The 22,917-nt window shown below is 39.8% G+C and overlaps 1 protein-coding gene across 4 annotated transcripts in view; it reads left to right on the forward strand.

The window, feature by feature from the left end:
* Window positions 1–22,917, forward strand: part of CTNNA3 (catenin alpha 3) — a 2,257,234-nt gene that overhangs the window by 2,179,683 nt on the left and 54,634 nt on the right. For all 4 annotated transcript variants that reach the window (XM_029609715.1, XM_029609716.1, XM_029609718.1 and 1 more), the window contains one exon: window positions 15,092–15,226. In XM_029609715.1, the coding sequence (XP_029465575.1) occupies window positions 15,092–15,226 (135 nt within the window). The remainder of the gene's footprint in view (window positions 1–15,091; window positions 15,227–22,917) is intronic.

Raw genomic sequence — 22,917 nt, forward strand, 5'->3', positions numbered from 1 at the left:
ATGAATTATTTTCCTCTGTCTTTACTGAAGAGGATGTTGGGTTCATACCCACACTGGAAACATTTTTTGATGGTGATTGCTCTGAGTAATTAGATGGAATTACCATGAAACTGGACGTAATAATTCAGATTGAAAGACTAAAGAATAACATTTCACCAGGATCAGGTGATATTCACCCAAAAGGTCAGTAGGAACTCAATAATAAAATTGCATACTTGTTTCTGGTGATTTTCAGCCTATCATTTGAAACAGCCACAGCACCAGAATATTGGAGGATGGCCAATGTCACACCAATTTTTAAAAAGGGCTCCAGGGGTGATCCATAAAACTATAGAAAGGGATGTGCAGGGGAATAAAGTTCATTTTCATTATTCGATTCATTTTCGGGAGGTTTTTTTTCCCCATGAATTTCAGTTTGTGGATTGCTTGATTATGTGTGAAAAAAATTAATCAGGTAATTAAAAAGAAAATAAAACACAAAGCCAAAAGACAAAAGAAAAAGCCCTCCCTCCCATCTACCCCTCCCCAGAAAATTGATAGGGCCAGGATTCCCCACCCCAGCCCCCACTTACCTGGACTGGTGGGGGATCCACTGGCGGTGACTAGGCCGAAGCCTCAGACTTGTGTAGGCTGAGGCAGCGATAGATCGCTGCAGCCTCGGCCTACATAAGGTCGAGGCTTTGCCCTAGTCCTAGGCCTGACGCCTTAGGCTGGACCTGGGCCCAAGTCCAGATTCTGATGCAAAAGCCTTGGCCTGGACCCAGGCCTGATACTGTAACCCAGGCCCCAACGGATAACTGATGGACCAGGTAATTTTTTATTTTTTTGGAGGGAGGGTCATACTTGGGCCTAGGCTGTGGTCTCTGCTTTGGTGCCTCAGCTTCCTACCTTTCTTCGACTTGAGCCCTATACCACCAAATTAAAAAAGAGATTAAAGACATGGCTCTTTAAGCAGGCATACCCAGATTAGACTCTCCCCACCCTCACCCCCCTGCTATCCTCCGTATGAACTGATCTTGTAAAAAGTTTTGATTTCAATTTGTTACTTGTAGTACATAACTTGTTATTTGCATTTTATTCCTCTTCGCTCTGACTCCGGCCCCCTCTCGGCCTCTTTCTGTTCATTTCCATCCCCCGTCACCTGTTTTTTGTACTTTCCAACTTTTAGTTCAGATGTAAACCGATATGATCTTCCCTACTAATGTCAGTATATAAAAACATTAAATAAATAAGTTGCTGGGCAGATTGAAAGGACCATTTGGTCCTTTTCTACCATCATTTCTATGTTTCTATGCTGAAAGCATTCGCTTCCAGCAGATAGGAAGCATATGCTCCCAGCATATCTCACTGAGGGCTGGATTTATGAATACCGTCGGGCTCTTTGATTCCTGCGATAACGGGGGGTGGGGGGCGAAACGGGGGGGGGGGGGTGGCAATCCTGCAATAGCCGGCAGTGTAGTTATTTGGCGCGAAGCTGGCAGCGAAAAAGACGCGTACCTTTCGCTTTCGGCAAAGTCTTCGTGGCATCAGCCCCGGTGCCGTCCCGACTCCTCCTCTTCCAGGGCTGAAGCTGCCCCGACTCCATCCCAATCTTGGTATCACCCGCGATAAGGGACTTTTCATGTGCGAAACGTCCCTTATAGCGTGCGAGCCACTTGGAAAATGACCCCCCTTAGTAATTGAAGAAGCATCAGGCTCAGGTCATGGTAGTCTGAAGACATTTCAGGTTGAATGAACTGAGAGGATAGAGTTGGGAATGGTGGAAGACTGAGGGAAAAGGCTGTGAAGGCTACTAATTATTTAAAAAAGTGATTGCCTCAGGAGCAAGTGGGAAAGCAAAGGATGCTGCCACCAGCCCTTTTATTTTTAGCTTTATGTAGATTGAAGGGTTTGAGGAGGAGCCTGCAGGCTCATCCCAGCTGGGCCAAGCATTTGGAGCTCAGGTAGGGGGAGGGTAAGCGATAGGGCCATTAGACTAATGATTTATTTTTTTTGGAACCCTGCAGCTTGGCTATTAACCAACTATATTATTTTAAATGTAGCTAGTTCAGATTAAAGTTATCCAGTTATGTTTAAAGTTATCCAGCTACAGTTAGCTGGGATAACTTTAATTGGAGATATTCAGTGGGACATTTATCCCACTGAATATCCCAGATAACTTATCCTGCTAACTTTAGCGATATAGGTTTTCAGTTTTCTGGGATTTCAATGTTGCTCTCTCATTAAAGAAGTATTTTCTCACATTATATCTGAATTTCCCTCCTTCTAGTTTTATATGATGACCCTTTTCCTTCAACTTTTTTCTATTTTTCTTTTACTTTAATGAAGCCTGATAAATAATTAAGCATTTCTTTCCATTTTTCTTCTAGTAAGCATATTTTGAGTTCCTTTCCTGTGTAGAGTCTATAAGCCCTGCCCAGTTTTGTAGTCTTAGCTGCTTCCAGCCTCCCAATGATTTGGTTTAAGTAAAAATTACTGTGACATCTTTTTTTTTTCAATTCATAAAGTGGATTGGATTGAATGATTTTGCTTCAGGCTTTATTCTGTTCTGGAAAATCAAAGTTGAGAAACTATTTGAATTAGTAAAATAGCATTTGCCTTAGCAGGTATGTTTTGACTCAGCATATCCATGTGTTGCACAATCCATGTTATGCTTCAAAGGTATGAGAATATTGATTTCTTTTTTTTAAATAAAGAAATCAATATGATTTTAATTCATTTTATATCACCTTTTAAACATTGCCAACCCAAATGTTAGCTATTGTACATTTGACTGAGTTGTATTTCCTAAAATGAAAGTTAAATACAGTTACTATTTTTTTTGTATCCTTCTAAATAAACAAGGGCTTTTTTAAAAATTAAATTTTTTTCCATAATTGTCAGGTTAGTATAACTTGGGGTTTTATTCCTTCTCTAAAGATGTATTTTTTTTCTTCTGGCCCTGTAAAAAAGTTGAGTCCTGATTCATGAGAAAGTAGATATGAGAACAATATTAGAAATTGATTCTGAAAATTACTTAAAAAAATAACTTCATTTTTTACATTCTTTAATGGGTAGATAGCATTATACATTTGGAACATATCATTTCATTATAACTAGATTTTGGGTTGTTATGTTTGAATACTACTTTAGCAAACATTCTTTAAATTCCTGACAGATTATATTATCTGTACAATCACCATCCATCTGAATGGTACCCGGAGGATGCTTTAAAAACTTACCATCTCTAAGGAACATAGAAATTATATATGGGCAATTAAAACAAATGGTAGTGAGAACTAATTTATATGAAGAGGAAAAATAATTTATCAGCATATAAAACTAAATGTTATTGACTCATAAGCAATACCATTATAGGATAGCTTGCCATCAGATTAGGGATCATATAAAACTAAGTGCAAACTCTAGTGCAAAGTCTCAGGCAGGGTAATTTTATAACTGTGCAGGCTAGAGCAATGTCTGTATATATTTTTTACCCCACATTTTCAAAGTAAATTTATACGTAGCAGTTTATTTTGAAGATGCTAGGGGGTAATTGTCCATCACTGTGTACAAAATAATCTGCACAAAATTATACCTGCTGTTTGCATTGTGTGACTTGGGTGGATACTTTTGAAAATAAAAAATCCAAATTTCATTCCCTGGAACGTGTAGCATCTCTAACCCTGAGGTCGCAAACAGTAACTGCCCTGCCTATCAACAGGCAGCAGTGCACCACCAAACCAGCATGGGCAAAAACAGCGCAATGTGCAATAAAGCCCTATCGCACGGCCTAACGCTAATGAAAAAGGTGTAGTTAAAATCAGCGTTAAAACCGTGCGATAGGGCTTTGCAAAACGGTGAACCCCTCCTCTTTTTCTGATTTGCATCGCACCAAACGTTATGGTGCTATCGCATGCGTTAAAGGTGCTTAATGCATGCGAACATGCCTTAATGTATGCGAAAATGCCATAACGCTATTTGATAAATGACCCTGCAAGTAAGTTAGAATGTCCCAGTAGAGAGGTGGTTGTAAATGATGAAAAACCCAGATGTATTTAAATACAAAGCTTGCAAATAAAAATGACCACAAACTGCACTGTCATCTGATATTAGGCAAGTTGTGTGTACATATTAAAACAGAAATACAAATAAAACTACTTTAAAATTTCTGTATACAAATGCCAGAAGTCTGAAAAATAAGACTGAATAATTAGAATATATGATGCTAAAGGAAGATATAGAAATAATAGGCATCTTATAAACCTGGTAAAATGAGGATAATCAATTGGGCACTATAATACCAGGATACAAATTATATAGACATGACAGGCAGATAAAATTGCTGGAAGGTTGGCACTATATATTAAGGATGGCATACAGGCATGTAACTAGACAATCCTCAGCAAAGTCACTGTTACTGTACAGTTATTGTTATGGAGTTCCTTTTTCCGCCTCTAGCGCATTCTTCTCCTATACCCATGACCCCTGTTTTATTGTAACTTTCCAACAACTTGTTTATGCTTAAGTATGTTAAGGTTAAAGTTAAAGTTTCTTATCACAATGTTCTTTGTAAACCGATTTGATATGATATTTTTCATGAAGGTCGGTATAAAAAAGTTTAAATAAATAAATAAATAAATAAATACAGTAAAGCAGCATACAATTTTTGCAGGAAACATATTGTGCTCTGGAATCCTTATGAAAAACAAATTCCAAAGATAAAAAGGAAGAGTATAACAGTGGATATACAATACCACATTTCTGGCCAGGATGAGGAAACGGACTGCAATATGCTAACCAGAATTTAGACTGGCTAGTAAAATGGGCAGCACAATAATAAAGGATGACTTCAATTTTCTGAGTATCGACTGGATAAATGTCATATTAGGACATGCAAGGAAGGTAAAGGTCCTAGATGTTATCAATGACTGCATCAGTAGCAGCTGGTTGTGGAACCAATAAGTGGGGTAACTATTTTAGATCTAGTCAGTGGAATACAAGAACTGGTGCAAGAGACAAAGGTGGTGGAGCAACTTGACAACAGTGATCATAATGTAATACAGTTTGACATAATAATTGAAAGGTGAATACAAAATAAAACTACTGAAGTAGCTTTTAACTATAAAAAGCAAGATTAAGATAAAATGCGGATTTTTTTAACTATTTATTTATAAACTGCATAACAAGTTCACATGATAATGATAATGCTATTAAACAGTAACATTAAAAAGAAAATATAAATTAAAAATGGCAAAAAAAAAACCCCACCAAAAAAACACCATGATCTCATTAGACCACTTAAAAATATGAGGAAGTTAATTAGAAAAAAACTGAAAGGCTCAATCCACAAGGACAAAAACTAGGAGGCATTGATGCTGATTAAAATTACTATTTTTGAGGCCCACATAAAATGTACTCAGTGCATTAAAAATTGTCAAAACCTCAAACGACTGTTGGCATGGTTTAATAGTAAGGTAAAAGAAGCAAATAAAGCTAAAAGGCAATCATTTAAAAAATGGAAATAGACCCAAATGAGGAAAACAGGGAAGAATGTAGGCAATGGCAAATTAGCTTTAAAAAATGAATTAAACAGGCTAAGAGATAATTTGAAAAGAAGCATGCCATAGAGGCAAAAACAAGTAACAAAATTTTTTCAAGTACATTTGTAGCAAAAAAACCTGTGAGGGAGTCATTTGGACCATTATATGACCAAGGGGTAAAAAAGGTGATCAAGAAGGACAAGGAAATAGCAGATAAACTAAATGAATTATTTTCCTCTGTCTTTACTGAGGAGGATGTTGGGGTAATACCAACACTGTAAAGATGATTTGATGGTGATGACTCTAAGCAACCAGATGGAATCACTGTGAAACTGAAATATGTAATAACTCAGATTGATAGACTAAAGAATAACAAATCACCATGACTTGATGATATTTACCCCAGAGCTCTAAAGAAATTAAAAAGCTTAATTGTAGAGCTGTTTGAGGCAATTTTCAACCTATCATTAAAAAAAGCCATGGTACCAGAAGTCTGGAGGGTGACCAATATAATGTGGATTTTTGAAAAGGGTTCCAGGGTTGTGTTCTGGAAACTATAGACCAGGGATCCTGATGTCTGTGCTGGGCAAAATGGTTTAAGCTATTCTTAAAAACAAAATTACTGACCACATAAATAGACATGGCTTAATGGGGAGAGTCAACATGGGTTTTGCAAAGGGAAATCTTGTGTTTCCAATTTACTAGATTGTTTTGAAGATATAAATAAACATGCAGACAAAGGTGAGCCAAAGTGTATTTGGATTTTCAGAAGGCATTTGACAAGTTCCCCTTGAGAGAATCTTCAGAAATTTGACAGAACATGAAATTGGAGGCAGTGTCCTATTGTGGATTGATAACTGGAAAAAACACAGGAAACAGAGGGTAGGACTAAATGGTCAGTTTTATGAATGGAGAAATATCATTAGTGTATTGCCCAGGGGTCTGTACTGGGGCTGGTGCTATTTAGCATATTCATTAATGATCTGGAGAAAGAAACAACGAACAAGTGAGGTGACCAAATTTGCAGCTGACACAAAATTGTTTGGAATTGTTAAAACAGCTGTGGCTTATGAAGAAATGCAGAAGGACCTTCTGAGAATAGGAGACTGGATTTCTAAATGGCAGATGCAATTTAAAATGGTCACATGCAAATTAATGCACATAGAGATAAATAATCCCTAATTTAAGCACATGATATGGCTTCCATGTTCGGAGTCACCACCCAGGAAAAGGATCTTGGCATCCTTGTGGACAATACCACTGTGTGGCAATGGTCAAAATGGCAAATAAAATGTTATGAATTAATTGGAAAGGAATAGAAAATAAAACTGAGAATATCATAATGCCTTTGTATAGATCCATGGTGTGATCACACCTCAAGTATTGTGTGCAGTTCTGGTCTCTCCATCTCAAGAAAGACTTAGCAGACATAGAAATGATACAGAGAAGGGCAACAAAAATGATAAAGGGATGAAAAAGCTCCCTTATGCAGAAAATCTAAAAAGAATAGGATTATTTATCTGGAAAAAAAGAAGATTAAGAGAATATTTGATTTAAATTTAGAAACTCACTAGTGGGATGCAAAAAAGTAAAAAGCGGATGGTTATTTACCCTTTCAGAAAACACTAGGGCTAGGGGACACTCCATGAAACTAACAACCAGCAGATTTTACAAAAATCATAGGAAGTATTTTTTCACTCAGTCAGCACACAATCAAGCCATAGAATCTGTTGCTAGAAGGCATGTTTAAAGCAGCTTACATAGAGGGGTTCAAAAGAGAATTGGACAAATTCCTTAAAGAAAGTCAATTAAAAGTTATTAGCCAGGTAAATTTGGGAATGCTAGCACTTATCCCTGGGAGTGAAATACAAGAAATAGGTCAACTATTAGGGATTTGATAGGTACTTGTGACCTGGACTGGTCACTGCCCGAGACAGAAAAGGAAAGTCTTGCCTTACCAATTTACTAGATTTTTTTGAAGATGTAAATAATCATGCAGATAAAGTGAGCGGGTTGATTTAGTGTAATTGGATTTTCAGAAGGCATTTGACAAAATCCCTCATGAGAAATGCCTCAGAAAGCTGGGAAGTCATAGGATAGGAGGCAGTGTCCTATTGTGTATTGGTAACTGGCTAAAAGACAAGAAACAGAGGGTAGCTTAGTTTAATTTAAATTATTTATTACCCACCTATATTATTAACATGCACAATAAATATTAAGGTTTTGTATAGACTATGATGAAGCCTGATTAGACTATAATACACACAAGAATGGTCATGCAATGTGCTTGATGCTGAGTTTTGGCTGTTGCACATGACTTCCAGAGTGCTATTTGGCCAGGGGAAGAGCTGCTCCTTTTGAGGAGCTGCCATAATCTCAGGTCAACCGCGAGGCATGTTGACAATTTAACTGTGCAGTTTGCATTTCATATCACTTCAAATATAATCAAATTTTCACATTCTGTATAGTCAGCCACCCTGCCAATAAATGCTCTAAGAGAAGTGCACCAGGTACGCTCTCACCAGGATATCCAAATGATATGGCAGACAAGAGTAAGACCTTTCCTTTGATTCTCTGAAAGCTAAGGGTGGATAGTCTGGCCTTATACCCAAAGAAGGGGGCTACAGTTACTCTGCTATCTGCTTTTAGATACAGTTCAAAAAACTGTACATGGAGTCTATATAACCTGCAATGCCCAGTGCATGATCAGCTATACAATTTGCAGAAGTCCCCTGGGCCAAACTAACCTCTGAGCTATGAGCTATGAATGAGGTACATTATGTAACTTATTACATCCAGGTATTTTGACCAAATGGTATTGTTGCCTCTTCTGAATGTGCAGAAGAACTAATTGTGGAAATTTAGTTTGATTCATAACCTCTTCTACTCTAAAGGGGTGGCAGTGAACGACTTCATCCTGCCAGAGCGGTGTTCTACACAATATACCTCATTTGACTGCACTGTGGACATGCTCAGTTTTTCCTTATGCTTCCTGACAACTTGCCACTAATGGGCTTTCATTTCAAGGGCACTTACTATTTTGACAAATGCTAGCTATGAACCTCTCTATCTCAAGTGTCTATTTTGAGATGTTTAGCACCTTCCTACTCTGAGAAGTAGTTAGATGCTTTAAGATGCCCAAATTCATTCATTACCTCAACAGTTTGTTAGCTAGATAAACTTATCTGGCTAACTTAGCCCATATATTCAGTGCCATGGCCATGCTACTGAATATATCTGGCTAACACACTCACAAAAACAGTAGGTTTCACTGGTCAAAATATTTTTCTTTTCTATTGTAACCACATATCTAGCAATACCAATACATTGTTTGTAGGACCCACACTCTATGAGTTTGTATTTCAATCAAACTCAATCTGGTTAAGGTCCATTTACTTTATTTAATTGTTGACTCCTTTTTATATTTTTATGTTTCAAAATTTTTTTTAAAAATAAACCAACTGGAGCTGACTCACTAACCCCACGTGTCAGTATCTCCTCGGATCAATGGAGCGAATGAATAGGTATTCCTTTATAGTTCTTTATAATCCTTAGAAACAATCCCATATCTCTAAGTATGAAACAAACTGCAGAGTAATATTTATGTAATATAGCAAACAGTCCCACTTCAAAGTAATATTCATCTGATGCAGCAAACAGTCCCAGTCCTGACACGATCGTGTTTCGGACCACCCGGTCCTGCCTCAGGGGAAAATGCTTATGAAAAGGCTGCACTCCATATCCCGTGATGGCTCCAGGCAAACGCTGTTCATTCTCTAAAACATCTGTGGTTAACTCAATAGTTCCTTCTATTCGCAGTCTGGCTTCAGACCCGCTCTTGATAAAAAAAAAAACATGGCAGACCCCCCCCCCCCCCCCGGCTTTTTATCATAAAACCAGAAGTGCTTACTAGGGATGTGAATCGTGTGATCGATCGTCTTAACGATCGATTTTGGCTGGGGGGGGAGGGAATCGGATCGTCGCGGTTTTGTTGTTTTAAATATCGTGTAAATCAGGGGAGGGCGGGAAAACCGGCACACTAAAACATCCCTAAAACCCACCCCGACCCTTTAAAATAAATCCCCCACCCTCCCGAACCCCCCCAAAAATGCCTTAAATTACCTGGGGTCCAGAGGGGGGGGGGGTCCCGGTGTGATCTTTTACTCTCGGGCCTCCGGTGCGTTGTAGAAATGCCGCCGGCGCTACCTTTGCCCCAGGGCAAAGGTAGCGCCGGCGCCATTTTGTTTTTTGTCCCCCGATGTCAGGAGCGTAGGAGATCGCTCCCAGACCCCCGCTGGACCTCCAGGGACTTTTGGCCAGCTTGGGGGGGCCTCCTGACCCCCACAAGACTTGCCAAAAGTCCAGCGGGGGTCCGGGAACGACCTCCTGCACTCGAATCGTTTTGCCGTACAAAATGGCGCCAGCCATACGGCGTATGGCCGGCGCTACCTTTGCCCATACGGCGTATGGCCGGCGCTACCTTTGCCCTGTCATATGACATGGCAAAGGTAGCGCCGGCGCCATTTCTACAACGCACCGGAGGCCCGAGAGTAAAAGATCACACCGGGACCCCCCCCACTGGACCCCAGGTAATTTAAGGCATTTTGGGGGGGGGGTTCAGGAGGGTGGGGGATTTATTTTAAAGGGTCGGGGTGGGGTTTTAGGGTTGTTTTAGTGTGCCAGTTTTCCCGCCCTCCCTCTTCCCCGCCCCTTCCCCCAATTTACGATTTTTGATGATAAATCGGGGGAATTCCTATTAAATATCGCCTATAACGATTTTTGACGATTTAAAATATATCGGACGATATTTTAAATCGTCAAAAAACGATTCACATCCCTAGTGCTTACATCACATCTCAGTCCTCAATTGGGTCACGGAGAGCTCAAGCCACTGTATCTATCTCTTCTCAGTGTGCAACTCAATACTAGATATATAAACACTGAGGGGTAGATTTTATAAATCTACGCGCACGTGTACTTTTGTTCGCGCACCAGGCGCAAAAAAAAAGTACGCTGGATGTTATAAGTTATGTGCGTAGCCGCACATATCATAAAATCCGGGGTCGGCGTGCGCAAGGGGATGCACATTTGTGCACCTTGCGTGTGCCGAGCCCTGCAAAATAGGCTCGGCACGCGCAGGGGCATTTTAAAAGGGTTACGCACGTACCTTATGCGCGTAACCCTTTTAAAATCCAGCCCTATATGAGGAATAGGAAAAAACGGACACTTCTATAAATCTTTCAGGACCAAAAAAAGTTAAAGCATACCAAAAATATAGTGAAAAACAAGTCCTTCAGAGCACCAAAAAGGTCCCAACCAGGTCCAATTGTGCAAATAAGAACCCAAAAAGGTCTCAACCAGGTCCAATTATGCAAATAAAAACCAAAAAAATCTAATGTCTATAAGGACTCCATCCCTGGTCTCCTGCATGCAGAGCAGGGATGCTCAGCACTTTACTAAACCAAGTCGATTATCTCAATCCTAAAGTAGTGACAAGTAAGAAGAATGTACAAATTTCAGCTAAATCAGTGAGTACCAATTAATTTTCTCATTTAAGCCCAGAGGGCACACAGAACCATGTTTAAAAATCTGGAAATGTTCACGTCTGTTAAGCCGGGCTTGAATGTCTCCTCCTCTGTTACTCATCAGAACTTTTTCCAACACAGACCAACGCAAATCCAGAAAGTTGTGCTTGGCATCTAAACAATGCTGAACAAGGGGGGCTGGTTAGTGCTGGTTAGTGACCCTGGATGTCGCTTCATTATACACTAATGTCCCTCAGGATGAGTCTTTTGAGTTGGTTGAATGCCTATTACATTCCCGTGCCTGTCCTCAAAGGGTTCCTACAAGCTTCCTCCTGGTATTGATGAGATTAGTACTTTTCAAGAACTTTTTTAAGTTTGATAATGTATTTGTTCTACAAATCCATGGGGTAGTGATGGGGGCTACGGTAGCCCCCGATATTGCCAACTTATATGTGGCAAATTTTGAAAACCGATGTCTTTATCCATCGAGTTGGTTTAAAAACATTTTGCTATGGCGTCGGTACATTGATGATATACTTTGTATTTGGACAGCCTCCAAAGAGGATCTTCTTCTTTTCTACAGTGGTTAAATGAACAAAATTCTCATTTACAATTCACTGCCCAGTATCATCAACATACGGTGTCGTTTTTGGACATTTTGATTCAGCGAAAGGGCTGTGGGATTGCCACCACATTATTTAGAAAAGATACAGATCGGAACCATTTTCTACGTTACTCGAGTTATCACCCAAAAAAGCTGAAAGATTGTCTTCCTGAATCACAATTCTTACGGTTGAGAAGAATATGCTCGAGCAAAGCTGACTTTCAGCAACAAGCAGCAGATCTTTGTGAACGATTTCTTCAGAAAGGTTATCCCAAGCATGTGGTTAAAAGATCTTCAAGCATGCCTTGTTTGCTAACAGGGATCTTCTTCTTCAGTACAAACAAAAACCTTTTTCTCAAAATTTGACATGTGTGTTGAGTTTTTCGGCATTGAGTAATGAGGTGGTTAACATTGTAAGATCTCACTGGCAAGTTCTGTCACTCCATAAGGTTTTTCAAAGGACTCCTAGATTTGCCTTTTCTCGAGCATCCAACATTAGGGACTTGATAGTGCGGTCCGCGTTTGATTCTACGCATGATGATTTACCTGTAGGCAGCCATCAAATTTGTGGCAAATGCGAAATGTGTTCCCTGTCTATTACAGGTGACCAATGGATATGCCCTGGAACAAACATAGTGGTGAATCAGGTGGTATATACTGATTGCGACTCCAATTGTGTGGTTTACATGATTCAGTACCCCTGTGACAAAATTTATGTGAGACGTACCAAGAGGAAGATTCATACAATAATTATAGAACATAGAAGCTGTATCAAGACTCCCAAACTTACAGCTCCTCTTGTTCAGCATTGTTTAGATGCCAAGAACAACTTTCTGGATTTGCTTTGGTCTGTGTTGGAAAAAGTTCTGATGAGTAACAGAGGAGGAGACATTCAAGCCCAGCTTAACAGAGGTGAACATTTCTGGATTTTTAAACTTGGTTTTGTGTGTCCTCTGAGCTTAAATGAGAAAATTAATTGGTACTCGCTGATTTAGCTGAAATTTGTACATTCTTATTACTTGCCACTACTTTAGGATTGAGATAATCACCTTGGTTTAGTACAGTGGTGAGCATCCCTGCTCTGCACACAGGGTTTGAGACCTTATAGACCTTAGAATTTTTTTGTTTTTATTTGCACAATCGAACCTGGTTGGGACCTTTTTGGTGCTCTGAAGGACTTGTTTTTCACTATATTTTTGGTATGCTTTAACTTTTTTTGGTCCTGAAAGATTTATAGAAGTGTCCGTTTTTTCCTATTGCTCATATAGGGGTAGATTTTCAAACCGCGCGATTTGGCGTACTTTTGCTGGCGCATCAGGCACCAGCAAAAGTACGTGGGATTTTAGTAGATACGCGCGTAGCCGCGCGTATCCGCTAAAATCCTGGATCGGCGCGCGCAAGGCTATCAATTCCGTATAGCTGGCGCGCGCCGAGCCGCGCAGCCTACCCCCGTTCCCTCCCCTCACCTTCCCCTCCCTTCCCCTACCTAACCCACCCGCCCGGCCCTGTCTAAACCCCCCCCCTTACCTTTGTCGGGGGATTTACGCCTCCCGGAGGAAGACGTAAATCCCCGAGCGCCAGCGGGCCGCTAGCGCGCCGGGACGCGACCTGGGGGCGGGTCCGGAGGGCGCGGCCATGCCCCCGGGCCCGCCCCCGGAACGCTCCCGACACGCCCCGAAAATGCAGCGCGGTTCGGGCCCGCCCCCAACACGCCCCCCTCAGAAAACCCCGGGACTTACGCGAGTCCCGGGGCTCTGCGCGCGCCGGTAGGCCTATGTAAAATAGGCTCACTGGCGCGCAGGGCCCTGCTCGCCTAAATCCGCCCAGATTTGGGCGGATTTAGGCGAGCAGGGCTCTTAAAATCCGCCCCATAGTGTTTATATATCTAGTATTGAGTTGCAAACTGAGAAGAGATAGATACAGTGGACTGAGCTCTCCACGACTCAATTGAGGGCTGAGATGTGACGTAAGCACTTCCGGTTTTATGATAAAAAGCCGGGGGGTCTGCCATGTTTTTTTTTATCAAGAGCAGGTCTGAAGCCAGACTGTGAAGAGAAGAAACTGTTAAGTTAACCACAGATGTTTTGGAGAATGAACAGCGTTTGCCTGGAGCCGTCACGGGATATGGAGTGCAGCTTTTTCATGAGCGTTTTCCCCTGAGGCAGGACCGGGTGGTCCGAAACACGATCGTGTAGGGACTGGGACTGTTTGCTGCATCAGATGAGTATTACTTTGAAGTAGGACTGTTTGCTATATTAGATGAATATTACTCTGCAGTTTGTTTCATACTTAGAGATATGGGATTGTTTCCTAAGGATTATAAAGAACTTTAAAGGAATACCTATTCATTCGCTCCATTGATCCGAGGAGATACTGACACGTGGGGTTAGTGAGTCAGCTCCAGTTGGTTTATTTTTAAGAAAAAATTTGAAACATAAAAATATAAAAAGGAGTCAACAATTAAATAAAGTAAATGGGCCATAACCAGATTGAGTTTGATTGAAATACAAACTCATTGAGTGTGGGTCCTATAAACAATGTATTGGTTTTGCTAGATATGTGGTTACAATGGAAAAGAAAAAAAATTTGACAAGTGAAACCTACTGTTTTTGTGAGTGTGTTACACTTCGTGAGGGTTTCTGGAATATAGGAGTATTTGGGTGGTTTTTTGTGAGTAACATCTGGCTAAGTCAGCCGCTCCCTGGAATGCCCTCCCCTCACCCTCCACTTAGCTGGCTTACTATTTAGCTGGATAACTAGTTATCTAAGTGGCAGCCATTCAGCAAGGCAGGGTATTCAGCTGCTGCCACTTAACTGGATAAATCCTAACATATCCAGCTAAGTAGTACTGAATATCACCCTCTATTTGTTTAGATTTTATATAGCACCCTTATCCAAGTCACTTTACAAAAAAGACCCCTATCTTTTGGTGCAACTTTTTAAAGTTTTATTCCCTTTACATGAGTAAATATGTATTTATCTAGGGACTATGCATTAACTTCAATGAGCAATAAATAAACATTTATTCCACAAGACACATTTTTAGCTGCAGGAAAAAAGACATTCCTGTGGACATTTTAAGGTTGGAGAGGAAAACAGCATGTGTACATTTGATTTTCAAATGTATGCATGCTATTTTGTTCTCCACCACCCATATAAATAGGAAGTGCAAAGTATATAAAACAGGCAATTTTTTTCTGAAAATTTCCACCTGCATACTTTGCAACTATGTGGGTTATTTGAAAATTGCTTCATAATTGTTTTGCTTCTGGTAGAAATCTTAAAAATCTTCTGCTGTAAAAATACATAGACTTGCTTTTTATATACTTGCAGAAGGAATGCATTATGCATTGTTTTAATGTTTAAACTTTTCATTGAATAGATCAGTAACACAAATCAAACAATAATGACCCATGCAGTGCATCTTCCTTCATTTTCAGTGTCCAGACCAGTCATGTAAACAAGATTTGTTGGCATATTTGGAGCAGATCAAGCTTTACTCCCACCAGCTGAAGATATGCAGTCAAGTTAAAGCAGAACTCCAAAATCTAGGTGGAGAACTGATTATCTCTGCTGTAAGTATCATATTTTACAATTGCCTGGTAATACTATAGATTTCTAGCAGTGATAACTAAATACAGTGGTATCTTATTATAAAAATCTATTACAATAACACAAATTTTAACTTTATTAATGCAAGCATAAAAAATACAGACCAAAGATGGATTAATTGTAATGATGCTACCACAATGATCACTTAGGGGTTTGTTTTTTTTTTGGGTGGACGGGGAGGAGATTTTCAACACCAGAATATTATGTTGTGCTTGGTGGCATGAAGATATGGGGTATTGAGTCTGGAAAAGTATATATAACAATAATGAAATGATTTGTTCCTAGTAGGAAACTGTCCACTTGACGTACTCTATCTGCAGACTTTACACAAAATAGAAGTAACTTTAATTTGCTGTATACCTGTTTTCTACATAAAATGCAAACTTTCCAATTTATTTTCAGACTTGTATTTTCAGTGCAGCCATTATATTGGAATATGATCCTTAAAACATTCTGGGTACTGTCATAACTATGAGCACCTAGTCAAATGTTTCATTTTTTTTCTCAGATGTTTTAGCCATGATGCACTACTACTACAGGAAACTTTACAGGCTAGACATCTGAAATTATAAATTCATGTTTTGTTCTGCTGGGGCTCATGTACACTACAGAATGCTGATGAGCTGTTTGTTAAACTTACATGGTGTTATTCAAATACAAGATGACTGATAGGTAAAAAAAACAACAAAAAAAACTAGCCACTGCAGACATGCAGAAGCATGGAATGTGCTTTTGGTATTCAGGTTAAGTTTTTTCCTGTCTTCACTCAAAATTATGTTTCAGTAGAGATACTTTAGACATAATTTCTTTATGAGACTGATGAATCTCGTTTTTTTTTCCTTCCTTTGCATATACTATGCCAATTATTAGGCTCAGCTTAATCTATTCAATTTTACATTGACCTTTGTTATATGAGGTACCATGCTGTTTTATATCTTCTTGTTGTCTCCATTGAAAACTGGAAGACCTTATGCTAAAACAAAATGAATATAGGAATGAAATAAAAATACAATTTAAGGAGGTCCATAATCAAAAACTTTAGGAATTAGCTAGACAAATCTTTGATTTCAAAAATTCTCCCTTGCTGTCTATTTGCATTTTGTCCAGATAATTCATTACATACCCACTCAAAAATTAGCCAGCTATAAAAGACGTGGTGATGAGACATTCCTAGGGCGGGGATTCACTTTAGTTGGTTAGTGCTGACATTCAGCGCTATCCAGATAAAGTTATTCAGGTCAGTCCGGTTGTACCTCAGGGTTGTCCTAAAATTATCCAGATAACGTTATTTGGGCAACTTTGGTCAGCTATGTTCTGGAGAATATGAATCCAGTTACGCTCCACTGAATATCTGAGTAAAGATACCAGGATAACTTTAACCAGGGTAACTTTAAGCTCCCCTGCTTCAGTATGGACCTCAGTCAAGATGTTGGTAACTTAAAAAACTGAGTTATACAGAGTGTTGGCTTAAGTCTGAGACATGCAAAAACCAAGGAAAGGGTAACTACCTAAAATGTCAAACTAATGGAGATGCGCGAGGACCCTGGATTTTATAACATGTGCATGTTATAAAATCAGGTGTACATTTGTGTGCGCTGGGTAGCGCGCACAAATGTACCCCGCGTGCAAAGGTTACAAAATCTGCCCCAAAGTGTTTAAAAAGTAGAGATGTGTATCGTGTGATCGATCATCTTAACGATCAATTTCGGCTGGGGGGGGGGGAGGGAATTGGATCGTCGTGGTTTTGTTTTTTAAAATATTGTGTAAATCGTAAATCGGGGGAGGGCGGGAAAACCGGCACACTAAAACATCCCTAAAACCCACCCGACCCTTTAAAATAAATCCCCCACCCTCCCGAACCCCACCAAAATGTCTTAAATTACCTGGGGTCCAGTGGGGGGGGGGGGGGTCCCGTTGTGATCTTCCACTCTCGGGCCACGAGTGCGTTGATAGAAAATGGCGCTGGCGCTACCTTTACCCTGTCATATGACAGGGCAAAGGTAGCGCCGGCGCCATTTTGGTTCCTGTTCCCGACATCACGAGCGTAGAAGATTGCTCCCGGACCCCCGCTGGACCCCCAGGGCCTTTTGGCCAGCTTGGGGGGGCCTCCTGACCCCCACAAGACTTGCCAAAAGTCCAGCAGGAGTCCGGGAACGACCTCCTGCGCTCGAATCGTGTTGCCGTAATGAAAAATGGCACCGGCCGTATGGCAATATGGCCGGCGTCATTTTTCATTACGGCAACACGACCCCCAGGGACTTTTGGCCAGCTTGGGGGGCCGTACGGCCGGCGCCATTTTGCAAAATGGCGCCGGCCGTACAGCAACACGATTCGAGTGCAGGAGGTCGTTCCCGGACCCCCGCTGGACTTTTGGCAAGTCTTGTGGGGGTCAGGAGGCCCCCCCAAGCTGGCCAAAAGTCCCTGGGGCTCTAGCGGGGGTCCGGGAGCGATCTCCTACGCTCGTGACGTCAGGGGACAGGAAGCAAAATGGCGCCGGCGCTACCTTTGCCCTGTCATATGACAGCTAATACATATATTGTGACATCAATCCAATTCAATAATCTTTATTGGTGAAAAATTCATGAAAAATATTCACAATTAATCCATAATACCCCACACAATAGACATAATATCTTTATAAAAACAATAGACAAAATTCACACACCACCCATACTACACATATACACATCCGTTCTACATTCAACTCCTTATAAAAATCATTTCCAATTTTCTAAACATTCAAATATAACCATTAAATATAAATCTTCACATAACATATCATCAGATGTTAATACATTTCACTTCGTAAGCAGAAAGAGTTATATTGCACTTTAATTCTTGCGTTACAAGAACGTCAATCCTTTTGTTCTCCTTTTGTTCTCTCTACATGTTTCGCCTTTCCTCAGGCTTCTTCAGGAGAGTTTTTTCAAACAATCTCCCACTGCTCATGTACAACATCTATCCATAGGGTCTTCTAAAAACATTCATACAAAAAAATGTTTTTGAATATTCAATTAATACATTTTATATATAAACTTGATTCTTTATAAGACAACAAATGGAGAAAAAAAGTGAAAAAACTTTGCAGCCAGAGTACAGGTTCTAAAACTTTGCAGCCAGAGTACAGGTTCTAAAAACATGTAGCCCACTCGATCTTATCATTCAATCCTTTTGGCCACAAAGTCTGTAAATTAAAAATCCATCGTTGTTCCTTCTGCAATAATATTTTGTTTATATTACCTCCCCGTCTAGCAGAAACCTTCTGAAGTACAAAGAAACGAAGTTCTTCTACCTTATGATTGTACTCACTCTGGCTGCAAAGTTTTTTCACTTTTTTTTTTTTTTTTCTCCATTTGTTGTCTTCAGTGATTGGTTTGAATCTGGCGTGCTTAGGGAGTGGCAATTACTTGGTTTAGTGGCAATTGGTTTAGACACCATATGTTCTAAGGGGCAGGGATAGTTTTGAGTTGAGCTCTGATTGGGGCAGTGTGGCTTAAAAGGATGGAAGAGAAGAGTTTGATTCACTTCCGTTTTTTCACTCGATGGAGGCGTCTCTTTGAAATAAGGTGAAGGTGGTTTCTCTGCCTAAGATAAGAAAGGTAAGAATCCTTGGTTGTCTTGCACACTGGTGAACTCTTAAGGGAATGATTTTCTCTTTGAAGTCATTTTGATCTGTTTTTTTCTAGTTTGAATACTTTTGAGAGATGTGTTTAGAGCATTTGAACAATTGAAATGCTTTGAAACAAGAGTTGAGGATGTGCTGATTTGTGCGTCTGGGCAAGCCTTTTTGGGACGTGCAGGTATGGGAGTTTTTTTGAAGCACTTTATAAAGAATCAAGTTTATATATAAAATGTATTAATTGAATATTCAAAAACATTTTTTTGTATGAATGTTTTTAGAAGACCCTATGGATAGATGTTGTACATGAGCAGTGGGAGATTGTTTGAAAAAACTCTCCTGAAGAAGCCTGAGGAAAGGCGAAACATGTAGAGAGAACAAAAGGAGAACAAAAGGATTGACGTTCTTGTAACGCAAGAATTAAAGTGCAATATAACTCTTTCTGCTTACGAAGTGAAATGTATTAACATCTGATGATATGTTATGTGAAGATTTATATTTAATGGTTATATTTGAATGTTTAGAAAATTGGAAATGATTTTTATAAGGAGTTGAATGTAGAACGGATGTGTATATGTGTAGTATGGGTGGTGTGTGAATTTTGTCTATTGTTTTTATAAAGATATTATGTCTATTGTGTGGGGTATTATGGATTAATTGTGAATATTTTTCATGAATTTTTCACCAATAAAGATTATTGAATTGGATTGATGTCACAATATATGTATTAGCTGCAATTGGTTTGTGATATATAAATAATTAGCCAGGATTGGGTATCCTGTCATATGACAGGGCAAAGGTAGCGCCGGCGCCATTTCTATCAACGCACCCATGGCCCGAGAGTGGAAGATCACAACGGAACCCCCCCCACTGGACCCCAGGTAATTTAAGACATTTTGGGGGGGTTCGGGAGGGTGGGGGATTTATTTTAAAGGGTCGGGGTGGGTTTTAGGGATGTTTTAGTGTGCCTGTTTTCCCGCCCTCCCCCTTCCCACGATTTACGATTTTTGACAATAAATCGGGGGAATTCCTATTAAATATCGCTTCTAACGATTTTTGACGATTTAAAATATATCGGACGATATTTTAAATCATCAAAAAACGATTCACATCCCTATTAAAAAGAGACTGGAAAAACAGCTGGGAGAAGGAGGGAAGAAAGTAAGATAGAGGAAGAGAGGATCTGGGAGAGAAGGAAAAGTAGATGAAGGAAGTTAGAGCAAATTGGATGGTAGAAAAAGGGCTATGGCACTGATGTAAGTGCATGTGAGAAAAGTATTCATATGTCTGCATGTGACTAAAGCGATGTGTATTTATATGTGTGGGTGGCACCATATGTATGCATATGTGATAAGTTCATGCATGTATAGATATGAGACTATATATTTCTATGCATGTGAACAGACAGGTAGGATAACTTTCAAATATGCATTGTGGCATATATAGCATGCATATGGCAATGGGTTGTTTTACTGTAGTATTAGTAAGGGGGATAGAGAACTGGGCAAAGGCCCAATCATGTCACCAAGTGTTTTTTTACAAACACTCGCAAGTCGGAACTCACGCGCTCATGCTCGCACCAATTTAAAATCAGGAACACATGTGCGCGTGGGTAGCCAATTTCATAACATGCGCACAGCGACGTGTGCATGTTATAAAATTGGCGCATCCCTTTTAAAATTTACCTTTTAATTATCAAGGCATCACCAATATATTTTTTGAAACTTCGCAACTTCAGAAGTTTGAGGGTAGAGCCGGTGTGGGGCCAAAGTATCACTGGTGGAGGGTTGAGAGATGTTTTGAATATATTTGGCTTGCCTGCTATAACAGATTTTGATTTTCTTGACTTGTCCCTCCTTTGCTTGTGGACTTGGATTTTTGATCGGTTTAATGTTTGATTTCCATTTCTTGTCTTTATGTAAGCCATGATGAATATTTTCTTTACAGGATTTTTCCTATTTAATTTGTTGAAATTGCTTTACCAGCAGAAATGGGCTTTTTGAAACTTGCCTATCCTCTACGCAGGTACTGTAAAAGTACACATATTGTCCCGTAATACATATACTTTTTACCTACTAGAAGATAAATTTTAAAAGGGGTGTGCAAGTGTCTATGTGTGCACGGTTGCTGGCACGCGCACATGGATGCACCGATTTTATTACATGCGCAAGTCGCTGCACACGTTGTAAAATCCGATACCCATGCGCACATGCATCCCTGGATGCCGACTCGTGTGCACAAGGGAGGGATTTTAGTTACAAGCAGACGGCGACGCGATCAGACCTTCCCCAGTTCCCTCCCAATCCACTTCAATAAAGGAGCGGTCTGGGAGGGAACTTCCCTAACCCCCTAGCTACCTGTCCTCCATATTAGGAGCTTCCACCCAAGAAAGAGATCTAGACGTCATAGTGGATAACACATTGAAATCATCAGTTGAGTGTGGTGTGGCAGTCAAAAAAGCAAACAGAATGTTAGGAATTATTAGGAAGGGAATGGTGAATAAAACGGAAAATGTCATAATGCCTCTGTATCGCTCCATGGTGAGACCGCACCTTGAATACAGTGTACAATTCTGGTCGCCGCATCTCAAAAAAGAGATATAAAACACAGATATCTTCCCATTCAGTACAGGGTTTATTCATTAAAAAAAAAAAAGTAACAGGTTCTTTTCACCTTCATTAGCTTGAACATAATCGATGTGCATTCATTTTAAATGAAATAGATAATGTCAACTTCATTGTCTATTTCGTTTCATTTCATTGGAACCATGAAATAAAAGCAAAAACTTAGAGCCTGATTTTAAAAAGCATTTGCTCTGGGTAAAACTGGGTTTTAAAAAGTGGGCTTTTGAAAATTGCTACAATATAAGCCATTGAATTGTCAATAGGTTTTACTCAAATATGTGTACTTTACTCGAGTAAATGGCTTTTGAAAATTTCTATGACAGTATGTTTTGTTTATGTGTGTAAATCTTTTGAAAATGACCTCCATAGTGCAGACTAACCACGAAATTAGAGAAAAATGGAAAAAAAAAAATTAAAAATGAAATCAAGAAAAAAGGCACAAAATGAAAATACAAAAAACCCCCTCACTACACAACCCTAATTACAGCAGCTTCACGGTACTCCTGTTTAATCTAGTCTGGGTGAGACTATTCCAATAGCTTTCATGTGTGATATTATACATAAAGGGCCTGATTTTCAAAAGCATTTACACGCGTAAAACTGGGTTTTACATATGTAAATGCACTTTACCCATGTAAGTAGGCTTTTAAAAATTGCTACAATATATACCATTGAATTGCTCATATAATAATCACGTGGAAGTGCATTTTACATGTGTAAAAGGGCTTTTGAAAATTACTACAAGAGAAGTTACATTTACACATGTAACTTCTTTTGAAAATTTCCCCTAAAGCTAACAGGTGCTCAGGGTTACCAATTTCCCTCACCTCAGGGTTAACAGCACAGCTTACTCTGTTCAAATTGCAGAGAACACTGGAATATCCTTTATGATTGGCACAAGGATCAATCTGAGTCACTGAGTGATCTCTTATGATCCCTCAAAGAGCAATCCAAGTCCTCCGGGGCAGGGTCTCAGGTCTGGCTGGTTGAAAAGCAGTATTCAAGCTTTCTCAGCTCATTTGGCTGCAAATAACAGACTTAACCTTGTGGGTCAAGGACAGAGCACAGATCTCCTAAAAGAGCAGATCCTCGTTCAAGGCCAAGTCTGACACTTTTTATCCCTTATAAGCAGGTAAAATATAAACAGGAGCAGCTGAGACTTGGGGCATTTTTTAGCAGACTTGGGGCATGTGCCTGGTGCTAACGAAAACTCTGGAAGCAAAACAAAATGAAAAACAAATAGCATTTCATTGGTTTTGCTTTCGTTTCAATAAAAAAATGAAATGAAACAAAATAGGAAATGCTGTTGATATTGTGTATTTTGTTCATAGGACAGCACTTCCCTATTCAGTTGTCAGAGTACAGTATTGCTCAAACATTTTGGGAAGGATTTAAATTCCCATCCACCCCA

The sequence above is a fragment of the Rhinatrema bivittatum genome, chromosome 7 (genome assembly GCF_901001135.1).
Source record: "Rhinatrema bivittatum chromosome 7, aRhiBiv1.1, whole genome shotgun sequence".
NCBI lineage: Eukaryota > Metazoa > Chordata > Amphibia > Gymnophiona > Rhinatrematidae > Rhinatrema > Rhinatrema bivittatum.